General features: G+C 41.2%; 1 protein-coding gene across 2 annotated transcripts in view; it reads left to right on the forward strand.

Moving 5' to 3' along the window:
* The window catches only part of LOC115218240 (inhibitor of nuclear factor kappa-B kinase subunit epsilon), a 48,550-nt gene extending 37,482 nt beyond the window's left edge, over positions 1–11,068 (forward strand). For both annotated transcript variants that reach the window (XM_029787972.2, XM_036503817.1), the window contains exons 3-5: positions 5,414–5,554; positions 5,721–5,850; positions 10,961–11,068. In XM_029787972.2, coding sequence (XP_029643832.1) covers positions 5,414–5,554; positions 5,721–5,850; positions 10,961–11,055 — 366 coding nt within the window. In that variant the 3' untranslated portion in view covers positions 11,056–11,068. The remainder of the gene's footprint in view (positions 1–5,413; positions 5,555–5,720; positions 5,851–10,960) is intronic.
* The last annotated feature ends 2,863 nt before the right edge of the window (positions 11,069–13,931 follow it).

The raw sequence follows: 13,931 nt of genomic DNA on the forward strand, positions 1-13,931 counted from the left end.
CCATACCTGTCATATTTTTGTGCCATTTGATATGGGTAACAAAATTCCTTTTGAGTATTGTGTGAGCACTTTCAACGTTGATAATACACCGGCTTAAAAGTCTGTTTAAAATAGGTCACTAAACACACACTCACAAATATATACACCACAGGAATTTGATAAGTGCCACTGCATGAAAATCTTTGCTTTGAGTAACTAAATATTTATAAAAATACACTTAGTCATATTTTGAGTTATATTTTCCCTGTTTGTACCAACATAGCTATGTATAAAACTGAAGGGTTGTCACTCCCTGGGGAAAAAAAAATACTTCATAAGTCCTCTGTAACATAGGACCAGGCTAACATTATTGTTTAGGTATGAGGTAAAGAACTCCAAGTATTCTTATGCTGGGGTCTGAGATAGCAGATCATCACCATTCTGTATTGTGAATCCATGGTTGTGTTCCAGTCATATTTGTTTTTATGCAGAGTGATGTACAAGACAAGGTATATTTTGCCTTTATTGGAGTGAATTTGGCTTACAGCTGGTTTATTACGATAAAGAAATATGCAATCACCATTATTTATGCTTTATCTTATACACACACACACACACACACATCACACACATTTTTGTGTGTGTGTGTGTGTATATTCTTTTGTTTCAATCATTTGATTGCGGCCATGCTGCAGCACCGCCTTTAGTCAAACAAATCGACCCCAGGACTTATTCTTTGTAAGCCTAGTACTTATTCTATCGGTCTCTTTTGCCAAACCACTAAGTTACAGGGGCGTAAACATTCCAACATCAGTTGTCAAACGATGGTAGGGGTCAAACATACACACACACACACACACACACACACACACACACACACACACACACACACACAACACACACACACACACACACACACACACACACACACACACACACACACACACACACACACACATATATATACACACACACACACAACAGGCTTCTTTCAGTTTCCAATTCACTCACTCACAAGGCTTTGGTCAGCCTGAGGCCATTGCAGAAGACACTTACCCAAGGTTCCACATAATGGGACTGAACCCAGAGCTATGTGGCTGGTAAGCAAGCTACTTACCACACAGCCACTGTATATATATACATATATATGTATATATTTTCTAAATTATGTTATTTCTGTATTTTATGCAATTCTTTATATTTGTATTATTCCATACTTTTTTTTTTGTTTCTTTATTCTGTATTATTATAATTTAGTGATATTTCTTGCGGTTCTTTACATTCTGGGGTTGAACTTGCCAATCATCATTCCATGGCTGATTAAATAAGTACCGGTTGAGCATTGGGGAGCAGTGTAGCTGCTCCCTCCTCTAAAATTACATTACTGGCATTCTATGAAAATTATCATCATCATCATCATTATTTTTATTATTAATATTATTAAAATAAAAATAATAATAATAATAATAATTGTGTACAGTGCTCAGGTGCACTACAACTCATCTAAAGTGTATATATAATCAGGTGTAGTTTCGGCGGATTTCGGAAAGCATGAGGGCCTTAAAAGATGCAGTGTCATGGCAGTCAACAACTGACGCAGGCAGTTTATTCCATGCTTCAGCAACTCTGAGCGTGAAAAAATGTTTCCGAAAGTCATGGGAGCTGTATTGTTTTCTGACTTTGTAGGCATGTCCACGTGTGTTAGACACATGGAGATCAAAAAGGTGTTCAGTGTTGTTGTTGGTGAGGTGGTTGATAACTTTGTGGGTGTTTACCAATCCGTCGCCAAACGCCGGAGCTTCAGTGAATCCATGCCCAGGGAATCAAGGCGCTCAGAATATGGTAGGTGTCTGATGGAGGGTATGCGTTTGGTTGCACGTCTCTGGACAGATTCCAGGAAGTCAATGTTCTGTGCAAGATAGGGGTTCCAAACTGATGATGCGAATTCCAAGTGTGGTCGTACCATAGCTGTATACAGTTTTAAATAGATGGCTGGAGAGCGGCTAACAAAAGACCTGCTGAGTGATGCCAAGACACCCTCGGCCTTCCTGACAATCTTAGAGATATGCTTGACCAACGCAAATCACTGCTGACAGTGATGCCTAGGTCACGCTCGCAAGAGGATTTCTTGATATCAGTGTTGTGGAGGGAGTATGTGAACGCAGGGTTTTTTCTCCAAAATGCATGGTGGTACACTTGTCCACAGCCAGTTTCAGTTGCCAGTCTGTGATCCATTGCTGCATTGTGTCTAGGTCTGATTGCAGGAAAGAGTTGTAGACATCAGGATCTGTCCTCTTGATTTCAAGGTACAGCTTGATGTCGTCTGCATATTTCAATACTGTGGCATTCTTTAAATTGGCATCTATGTCGTTAATGTATGCCACAAACAAGAGGGGACCAAGGACAGATCCCTGTGGTACACCGATGACATCTCATATGGTGTAGAGTGCTGTCCTAGAACTGTGACTACCTCCTTTCGGCTGAGGATGAAGGATTTCAACCAGTTAAAAAGGTCATCCCCCACACCCATTGCAGAGAGTTTCACCATAAGTCTTTTGTGTGGCACAGAGTTGAAAGCCTTAGCAAAGTCAAGGTAGACAACATCCACCCATGAGCCACTGTCAGTAATCTGAGTAATGTCCTCAAGGAACTCGACAAGCTGGTCACTGCAGCTGGAGTTAGGGACAAATCCATATTGTGAGGGTCGGATGAGACTGTGAGAGCTCCAGAAGTTCCAGAGTGTTTCTCTGACACACGATTCCATCAGTTTTGCAATACAGCTAGTGAGACTGACTGGGCGATAGTTGACAGGTGATGTGCGGTCGCCCTTTTTGAACAGAGGAATGACACTGGCAGTTTTCCACTGCTCCGGAGTAGCACCATTGTTGAGACAGTACTGGAAGAAAATAGAAAGCTGGTGTAAAAGGAAGTGCCTGCCACGTTTGAGAAGCAGGTATGTAACTCCATCGAGTTGGCAAACTGGCAAACTGGCTGAATTGTTAGCATGCTGAGCAAAATGCTTCGTGGCATTTTGTCTCTCTTCACGTTCTAAGTTCAAATTCCACCAAGGTCGACTTTGCCTTTCATCCTTTCGGGGTTGATAAACTAAGTACCAGTTATACACTGGGGTTAATGTAATCGACTTAGTCCCTTCCCTCAAATTTCAGGCCTTTTACCTACAGTAGAAAGGATGATGATGATGATGATTGTTGTTGTTGTTGCTGCTGCTGCTGCTGCTGCTGCTGCTGCTGCTGCTGCTGCTGTTGCTGTTGTTGTTGTTGTTGTTGTTGTTAAGGTGACGAGCTGGCAGAATCTTTAGCATGCCAGGTGAAACAGCGGTATTTCGTCTGCCCCTACGTTCTGAGTTCGAATCCACTGGGGTCAACTTTGCCTTTCATCCTTTCAGGGTCAATTAACTTAGTATCATTTATGCACTGGGGTCAATGCAATTGACTTAATCTCCTCCCCCAAGCTGCTCTTGTGACAAAATTGAAATTATTATTGTTATTATTCCTTCGTAACACAGTGTAGGTAAAAATGCACCTGAGTCTTTAGTCATCTGTCAAATCACAACAAGGACCTCAGGCAGATAATACTTTCCTTAAGATGTGCGCTTTGCCCAATAAGGCTGCTTTTTGCAAGACATCAATCTTGCATGGGATTTCCAGTTGCCTTAAGAAGTTTTGTTTTCAACCTCTTTACTCACAACATTCATGTCATTTGGTATGGCTACATCAATGATCTGACATTATTTGTCTCTCTTATTCAATATGACAATATCTGGCCGACAGGGTTCGATTACACGATCTGTCTGAAAATCGTAGTCCCAGAGTATCTTTAATTTTCCATCCTCCTGCATAACTTTACTTGGTACATGCTCATACCAGTTTCCTGTTACTTCATATTGGTATTTACGGCATAAGAGCCAATGAAGATACACACACACTTTTATCGTGGCAGCACTTGTATTCTTTTTGTGCAAGGCTCTCACATCCATTTACCAAGTGGGTCACATTTTCCACACGCTTTCCACATTGTTGTTGTTGCTGCTGCTGTTGTTGTTGTAGAAAAAGAAGAAGAAATGGAAAAAATTGGTGCTGTTTCAATCATTTGACTGCAGCCATAGCTGGAGCACCACCTTTAGTCGAGCAAATCGACCTAGTACTTATTCTATCGGTCACTTTTGCTGAAACCACTAAGTTACAGAGATGCAAATACACCAGCATTGGTTATCAAGTGATGTTGGGTGGGGACAGACACAAACACAAATATATATGTATATATATATATATATATCATCATCATCATCATCATTTAGCGTCCGCTTTCCATGCTAGCATGGGTTGGACAGTTCAACTGGGGTCTGTGAAGCCGGAAGGCTGCATCAGGCCCAGTCTGATCTGGCAGTGTTTCTACGGCTATATATATATATATATATATATATATATATATATATATATAGATAGATAGATAGATACATATATCCGACGGGCTTCTTTCAGTTTCCGTCTACCAAATCCACTCACAAGGCTTTAGTCGGCCAGAGGCTATAGTAGAAGACACTTGTCCAAGGTGCCATGCAGTGGGACTGAACCCAGAGCCAAGCTACTTACCATACAGCCATGCCTGTGCCTGTGTAGATGTTATATTTGTGCAAGGTATATATAAGAGTTGAAAATACTGGGAAATATTTTCTTTAGATTAATAATATCAAAGTGGGAAAGAGGAACATTCTTTGGTATCATTTATTCACTATATAATAAATATTTCCAAAGAATTTTCCTTTCTCCTGTCTTGATTTGTATATGACAGAGTGCTGAAAAGTTGCAGGCTTTAGTGTATTGCAAAAGGCCTAGTTGGAGGCCCAACCTTCCGAGTTCTTTTACAGAGCTTTGAGAAACTTTATTTACATTGGACGGATATGTGTCCTCATCTTGTTTGTTGTTACCACAACGTTTTGGTTGATATACTCTCTCGCCTTCATCAGGCCCACAGGCATATAGTGTAATCTACTAACCCCAAGATTCCAAGTTCAATTCTTGGCAGTGCCTTGAATAAATGATAATAATAATAATAATAATAATAATAATATCAGAAAAAACCGAAAATCCTTAGGAATGAGGACCCAGGGTTAGGTTTAAAATTCTACCAGATCGTGATGAAGGCTGGAGAATAAATCAGCCGAAATGTTGTGGTAACAACAAACAAGATAAGGACACATATCCGTCCAATGTAAATAATGTACAGAATTCCTCATCTCTAAAATATAGAACAGTATTAGAAAAACTGAAGGACTTCTGCAAAAAGTGTGTGAATCTGAACAGAATATGTTGAATAAAATCATAATTGATTGATCCTCCTGTATTTTCTTTCAGCCAAAGCCAGGAACTTCTCAGCACGCCCTCGTTTATCCATACATTTCTATATTTTACAGTGCAATGGGGAAGAAGTAGCAGTGAAAGTATTTTCTCAGCCATCGGACTCCCGAACGATGCTGATTCAACGACGGGAATTCGCTGTTCTCAAAATGTTGTGTCACAATAATGTCGTTCAGTTGTATGCCATGGAACCCGATGTAAGTATCATATCTTTGTTCTGTTTTAACCCATTTGTGCTGAAATTTTTCTAGTGAATGAAATTGCCTGAAATTAGGGGGCCTAAGTTTGCACCCACTAAACAAATTTTATTCTTGAGCCAGTGTATATATTTACATATTTGATTATATTTTGCATCTGTTGCAGTTATATTCCAATATTCCAGTCCTCGTTATGCAGTTTTGTTCAGAAGGCACCTTGTTTCGAATGTTACAAAAGCCAGAATTTGCGTATGGAATGCACGAAGAAGAATTTCTCATCTTTTTACATGATATCAGTATGCAGAATTCATTTTTAAAGTGGATTTAATTTTTTTCCTTAATTTTATTTCTTATTCTCCAGTTTGTTATGCAGAAATATGCTTCCACATATTTCTTCCATGCTATAACATTATCAGTAATGTTTCTATTGACATTAGAAAACCTTTTGATAGTCTGTTATTGTTTCTAGTATTACTGGTATTGTAGTTTCTTAACTACTTCTAGTCCTATATCACAAGAAGAGCACCATACGAATGTGATCATTGACAGAGCAGCTAAACGGCTTCCGTGCCAGTGGCACTTAAAAGGCACCATTCGAGTGTGATTGTTACCAGCATCGCTTTACTGGCACTTGAGCTCCGTACTAGTAGGGTATTAAGAGCACCATCCGAGCATGATCGTTGCCAGAGCGGCTATCTGGCCTCCATGCCGGTGGCACATAAAAGGCACCATTCGAGTGTGATCATTACCAGTGTCGCCTTACTGGCACTTGTGCCCATGCTAGTAGGGCGCCAAGAGCACCATCCGAGCATGATCGTTGCCAGGGCACCCAACTGGCTTCCGTGCCGGTGGCATGTAAAAGGGCACCATTCAAGCGTGATCATTACTAGCATTGCCTTACTGGCACCTGTAAAAAATTCGAGCGAGGTTGTTGCCAGTACCGCCTGACTGGCCCCGTGCCAGTCACATGTAAAAGCACCCACTACACTCTCGGAGTGGTTGGCGTTAGGAAGGGCATCCAACTGTAGAAACACTGCTAGATCAAGATTGAAGCCTGGTGCAGCCATCTGGTCCGCCAGTCCTCGGTCAAATCGTCCAACTCATGCTAGCATGGAAAGCGAATGTTAAACGATGATGATGATGAATTGATTTATTTTGTTGTGTCTTGGTAGGGTCATTACGCCAATAATTATAACACACACACACTGGTTCAATATCATTTCTTCATTGTTAGTCAATCAGTTGGATATCTAACCAACTATCTACTCTGTTGTTTGCTTATTGTGCTGGTTAAACAGTCAGTTGGTTTGCAGGCCTTGAAGAGTGGAAGCATGTCACGGATGAGGTCATAAGGAAGGGACAAAAGGACTTTGACACACAGACCACCGAATCATTGTTTAACCAAATTTCGATGTCATCTATAAATACTATGGCACCAAGAAGAACCTGGAAGCAGGAGAAACAACTCCACTGTTAGTTTTTGGCCACGTCTGCAGCTCTCCAGCAGAGAAAAGATAAAGAACGTGCCTGGAGCTGGTGGGGGGCATCTTAAATAAGATTAAGAAGAAACAAGAACCGTGTTGAAGTTCCATTATACAACAATCATCATCATCATCATTGTTTAACATCCGTTTTCCATGCTGGCATGTGTTTGACGGTTTGACTGGGGACTGGCAAGCCAGAGGGCTGCACCAGCCTCCAATTTGGTCTGGCAATGTTTCTATAGCTGGATGCCCTTCCTAAACGCCAACCACTCCAAGAGTGTAGTGGGTGCTTTTTACGTGCCATCAGCAAGGGAGCCAATCAGGCGGCATTGGCATCAGCCACATTCAGATGGTGCTTTTTACATGTCACTGGCACAGGGAGACACTCAGGTGGCACTAGTATCAGCTACAACTACAATTTCCATTTGATTTGACTTGACTCAGTAGGTCTCCTCAAGCACAACATGTCACCTGACGATTCAAAGCGACTTTTTAAATGAGCTGGTTATGCAACACAGGTGTAGGCCATAAGTGATATTAGGATGTGTGAGTTCCGAGCAGGAATGGAGCTACCATGCAGTTGACTTTGCATCAATGGTTTTGTTAGTGAATCACCATCATCATTTATCATCTGTTGTCCATGCTGGCATGGGTTGAACAGTTTGATCAGGGTTGGCAAGGCTAGAAGGCTGCACCAGACTCCAGTCTGGTTTGGCATGGTTTCTACAGCTGGATACCCTTCCTAACGTCAACTACTTTGAGAGTGTAATGGCTGCTTTTACATGCCACCAGCGTGGCTACCATTTGCGTGACACCGGTCTCTGCCATGATTGTGATTTTGCTTGGCTTGATGGGTCTTCTTCCCCAGCACGACAATATGCCAAAGGTCTCAAAGAAAGCAAACAAACAACTTACAGATATATTTTAAATGTAGGGTGTCTACAGACAGGTAGGTTTATGAGTAGAACAATTATTGTAGAAAGAATAACACCAGTTTGTTGGGTGTTACAAAGCATTTGAAAGGAGAAGAATGCCCATGTCTAAGTTCTCTTTTCTAACGAGAGTTGTGCAGTTTCCAAGTTACAAAGTTCAAACTGGAGAGCTAGTTCAGCTCTAGGACAGGAAATCAATGCTCAAGAATTAACATCAGGTAAATATATGTGAAAATACCTATGCGTAATCAACTTACCTGTATTCAACCCAGGTGCACAGGTGAAAATGACATGGCAATAACAACAGGAAAGACCACCTTCACAATGGACACCAATAATCAACTGCAGAGATCAACTTTGCTTTTCATCCTTTCGGGGTCAATGAAATAAAGTACTAGTCAAGTATTGGGAAGGAGCAGGGGTCAGTGGCTATCTCCACCCCCACTAAAGATTGTTAGCCTTGTGTCAAAATTTGAGACCATTGTATCAGTGATTTTTCATCTGCAATACTTATAGTTTTATGAATTTTTTATACTGGACTAACAACATTTTCATTGAAATCTTTTGTGTCTACATAGATAAGGCACATGATCTTTTAATAATTAATATAATACCATATCTTCCTTATTCCAGTATTGGTATTCTAGTTTTTGTCAATGTTCCTTAGTGTTTAGTGCTTGGTAAAATTAGATGTTGGGCCTCACAGAGGCAATGACAAAAGACCAAGACCTCTGGAGATATGCTGTGACTCAGAAAACCCAGCAAATAAAGTGAGTTCACAGCTGTAACCTGGCGACATGCCATCTTGAGGAGACCTATTGAGTCAAGTACATCAAAATCAAATCAAATCACAATCAAATAGAAACTGTAGTTGTGACCCCCGTGCCGGTGGCACGTAAAAAGCACCATCTGAACGTGGCCAACGCCAGCACCACCTTGATTGACTTCTGTGCTAGTGGCACATAAAAAGCACCAACCGATCGTGGTCGATGCCAGCCCCCTCTGGCCCCTGTGCTGGTGGCACGTAAAAAAGCACCCTCTACACTCTCAGAGTGGCTGGCGTTAGGAAGGGCATCCAGCTGTAGAAGCACTACCAGATCAGACTGGAGCCTGGTGCAGCCATGTAGTTTCCCAGACCCCAGTTGAACTGTCCAACATAGAAAATGGATGTTAAACAATGATGAAAGGTATATTGAATAAATACTCCAATCGGTCAAAACAACTTTATATCATTCCCAAATTATGAAAACTCGAATACAAATATATATTAAAACAATAGGGCACCCAATGGTAAAACCCAACATTATGAAATATACACAAATAAAAGGTGATATATCATTTAATGTACACAGTATAAAGATGTATAGTTTCATGCTGTAAAGACATGTGTCTAGGCAGGTTTTTATAACACACCCTGTGTCTCCAAGCAATCTTCAGACTCTGAGTGCATTGTGTGTTGTATTGAAAATCATGATGCTGGTACATGAGAAACCATGAGAAAAAAATGAGATGAAGGGTGATGTAAAAAGTGGAATGGTATATAAAAATAGAAGAAAAAAAGGAAGCAAATTAGAATTTGTTCCTCCTTGACCATAGAAGCCATAATTAAACTCTTCTAACATAAAGTCACCTCTATCAGGGTTTGTAGTCATGCAAGCCACAAGACAACCTTATTAGTACCATGCTGTTTGCATGAAAAAAAGCACCCAGTCCATGTTGTAAAGTGGTACACATTAGGAAAAAAGCATTCAGCCGTAGAATAAACTGTCATCTAAGTTACACAAAAAGGAAAATAGCACTGATATTTCATTTTAACACACATATTTACCAACATTATATAAAAATATCTTGAAATACTAATGAGAAAATCTATTCAAAAAAATCGCCATTGGCTTCAACCATGGCCTCCAAATGACTTTGGAATCTCCTGCATCTCTTCTGGACAGTCTCCTTTAAGTTGGTGAATGCTACCATAATCCTTGCCTTCATCTTTGGTGTTATAAGGTGCTTTGTTGGTCTCTTGCTCAACTGTGCCCCACACATAATGAAGGGGGTTGCAGTCTGGGGAGTTAGGTGGCCAGATGTTAGGGGTTGCAGAAATTGTCTGACTGCCATGACTGGGTTCTCCTGCTTGTGTAGCATGGTGCAGAGTCCTGTTGCCAGATATAGAGTCTCTCAGCAGCTACCCTCTTAACCCAGGCAGCACTACCTCCTTCTGGCACTTGATGTAGGCCTCTGTGTTGAGTCTGAGGCTGTGTGGGAAGATGAATGGAGGCATAATGTCGCCATCACTAGTGATCACTCTAAACACCATGATGTTGACTGGATGTTTGATTTTTATCACTCTCAGTATATGTACCCAGATTGATGCCCAAACACCCTGAAATGCTTGTATTAGAGTTTCTGGTGTGAATGCCAAGCAGTTCAGCATGTCGTTTCCAAATTTCTGGCAGAGTGAATTACATCATGATGCTGTTTGTCTCACAGACAGTGCCCAACTGACCCTACTGTACATTATAGTTGACAAAATCAAAAACAAACAATGCACATGCATGAAATTAAAAATGTAAAATGGCGACAAGTTACCGATCACACCTTGTATGTGTGTGTGTGTGTGTGTATATATATATATATATATCACGTGACGTGATCGACCAGACCATCAAATGTTGCTACACATCGCTGGTCACAATGCGTTCGCATTGTTTTAGCCTTCGAATGACGCCACCCCACTGGCTAAGCTAGCAGGCCAACAGAAGAAAGAGTGAGAGAAAGTTGTGGCGAAAGAGTACAGCAGGGATCACCACCCCTTCCGGAGCCTTGAGGTGTTTTCACTCAATAAACACACACAACGCCCGATCTGGGAATCGAAACTGCGATCCTACGACCGCGAGACCGCTGCCCTAACCACTGGGCCATTGCGCCTCCACACACAACACACACATATATGGGTAGATATAATGCATTCATATATATATGTTTATCTTCAGCTGCTGGTATGAAGCATTTACGGGAACACCAAATTGTGCACAGAGACATCAAGCCAGGAAATATTCTCTGCTACAAAGATGAAAGTGGGCGGTAAGTTGGATTAAATTCTCTGCAGAATCTTCACTGCTTGGTTCCTTTTCTTGAAGTTCGTTTTTGACTTCTTTTTTTTTTTTTTATTTGATTTTAGATTTTTATTAGTGCATGGCTGTGTAATTAAGCATCTTGTTTCCAAACCAAGCGGTTTTGGGTTCCGTCCCGCTGCATGACACCTTGAGCAAATGTCTTCTACTATAGCCCAGAGTCGAATAAAGCCTTGCAAGTGATTTGGTTGACAGAAACTGAAAGAATTCGATTGTGTGTGTATGTATGTGTATATACATATATATTATATACATCTGTTGATGCTAGTGTCGGCTGACTGGTCCCGTGCCAGTGGCACATAAAATGCACCATTCGAGTGTGGTCGATGCCAGTACCACCTGAATGGCTCTTGTGCCAGTGGAATGTTAAGAGCACCTACTACACTCTCGGAGTGGTTGGCGTTAGGAAGAGCATCCAGCTGTAGAAGCATTGCCAGATCGGATTGGAGCCTGATGCAGCCTTCTGGCTCGCCAGTCCTCAGTCAAACCATCCAACCCATGCCATGGAAAGAGGATGTTAAACAACGACAGTGGTGATGATGATGATGATCTGTGCATGTGTATCCTTGTCTTGGCATTGTATGATAGTGGACGGTAAAATGGTGGTGGTAGTGGTGGTGGTGGAGGTGGAGGTTTTTGTTGTTTCATAAATTTCTGATTCATTTCTTTTTATCTGAAGTGGTGAATGTAGCATGTTATGAAGCCCCTCCTGTGATTAAAGCTACATGTTATGGATTTTATTGAAATTGTTTTTTTAACAAGTTCTTTAACTGGTGACTTATTTAATATCTCTATTGTTGGGACACCAAGGAGGCTGTCAAAAGGTAGGCATTCTTGTAACAAGCACCTGTTTTTTGTTGATGATTGAAATAGTTATTCTTAGAATGTTTAGCAAAGTCACTCAGTGCCATAATTGACACACTCGTCTTCATGGTGCTAATGACATTGAGAAAAGACAGAAGTATTAGAATTTATAATTTTCCTTTCTCCATAAATCTAAGCTTTCTTATCTAATTAAGAATTTAATTATCTCTTTTTTATTGATATTTTTGAAAATAATTATTTCTTTACGACCCACAAGGGGCTAAACACAGAGGGGACAAACAAGGACAGACAAACGGATTAAGTCGATTACATCAACCCCAGTGCGTAACTGGTACTTAATTTATCGACCCCGAAAGGATGAAAAGCAAAGTCGACCTCGGCGGAATTTGAATTCGGAATGTAATGGCAGACGAAATACAGCTACGCATTTTGCCTGGTGTGCTAACATTTCTGCCAGCTTGCCGCCTTCTTTTTGAAAATAATGTCATGTAAAAGGCACCCGTGCTGGTGCCACGCATGAAGCACCCAGGACACTCTGTAAAGTGGTTGGCATAAGGAAGAGCACCCAGCCATAGAAACCTTGCCAAAACAGACACGATGAAGAAGAAAAAGATGATGTTAAGGATATAGATATCATCATCATCATTACAGCATGAAGACACACATTACCCATTCAAAACACACAAAGACTGTTTACTTTACTTAATTGTTGATTATTTTGTGCCAAAATCTTTTGTCGTGCAAACAGTAACCTCATCACTGACAAACTGACACCTCCTCTCTCATCAGTGACCAGGTCACAGGATGCATGATGAGAATTTCGACATCCTATAACAAATGACAAATGTTCAACTGAACTTAAGTCTTTCGTGTACTTTTAAATGGCTAAAGTGTCTATTTTAGTTTTAACTCATGGTCTCAGATCGACCATGCTTTAATGGTACTTTTTGCATGCCACCAGCACAGGTGCCAGTCAGGTGGAACTGGCATCGACCATGACAATTATTTCACTTGACTTGACAGGTCTTCGTAAGCACAGTTTATTGCCCAATGATTGAAGGGTAACTTAAACGGGCCAGTTATGCTGCACTATCTTTTATGGCTTTCAGCCAGGGGCTGAGGCCATGCTGGTGCACTGCCTTTACTGTGTCCAGAGATTTTTCCAGTATTGCTTCTGGGGAAGTAGTGAGTGAGTTAGATGTTGCCGTTCTTCTTTGTGCCTTATGTCACGATGTGGGTTCATCCGGAACTGCAGATAAAAAGCTGTCTGGACGTTTTTTGAAGCCTTCCATGTCTATACCTTGCAGATCCTTGATGTTCTGTGGTAGGGCATTAAGATGTTGTGGTCTCTTGAATCCCAAGCTATTACAATATTGGGTTTGTATCCTCGATGGAAAAGATGGGACCTTTTGTACTGTGCAGTGCCGTCCAATTCAGGGATTGTTGTAGATTTCAATACCAAAATTTGGATCCAGACCCTCCATTATTTGCCACATGTATAGCACTGTATATCCCTCATGTCTCCTCTCCAGGGAGTGGAGTCCCAGCTCCCTCGATCTCTCCTAGTAGCCCATGAGTCTCTCTTCTTTGTGAAGTGGCGTTGGACTGTTTCTAGTTCTGCAATTAGTTTTACTCTCTGGGGGAGACCACAGCTGGGAGCAGCAGTCCAGACAACTGCGGGCAAAGGTTCTCCAAAGCAGAAGCATTGTGTCTCTGTTCACACACCCACACACACATGACTGAGGCTTCTCTCAGTTTCCATCTACCAAATCCACTCACAAGTCTATGATAGAAGACATTTGACCAAGTCACTATGCAGTGGGACTGAAACCAGAACCATGTGGTTGGGAAGCAAACTTCTTACCACACAGCTACACCCATATTCTTTTTTTTTTATTCTTTTACTTGTTTCAGTCATTTGACTGTGGCCTGCTGAGCACTGCTTTAGTCGAGCAAATCAACCCCAGGACTTATTCTTTGTAAGCCTAGTACTTATTCTATCGGT

The sequence above is a fragment of the Octopus sinensis genome, linkage group LG1 (assembly GCF_006345805.1).
Source record: "Octopus sinensis linkage group LG1, ASM634580v1, whole genome shotgun sequence".
NCBI classification, from domain to species: domain Eukaryota; kingdom Metazoa; phylum Mollusca; class Cephalopoda; order Octopoda; family Octopodidae; genus Octopus; species Octopus sinensis.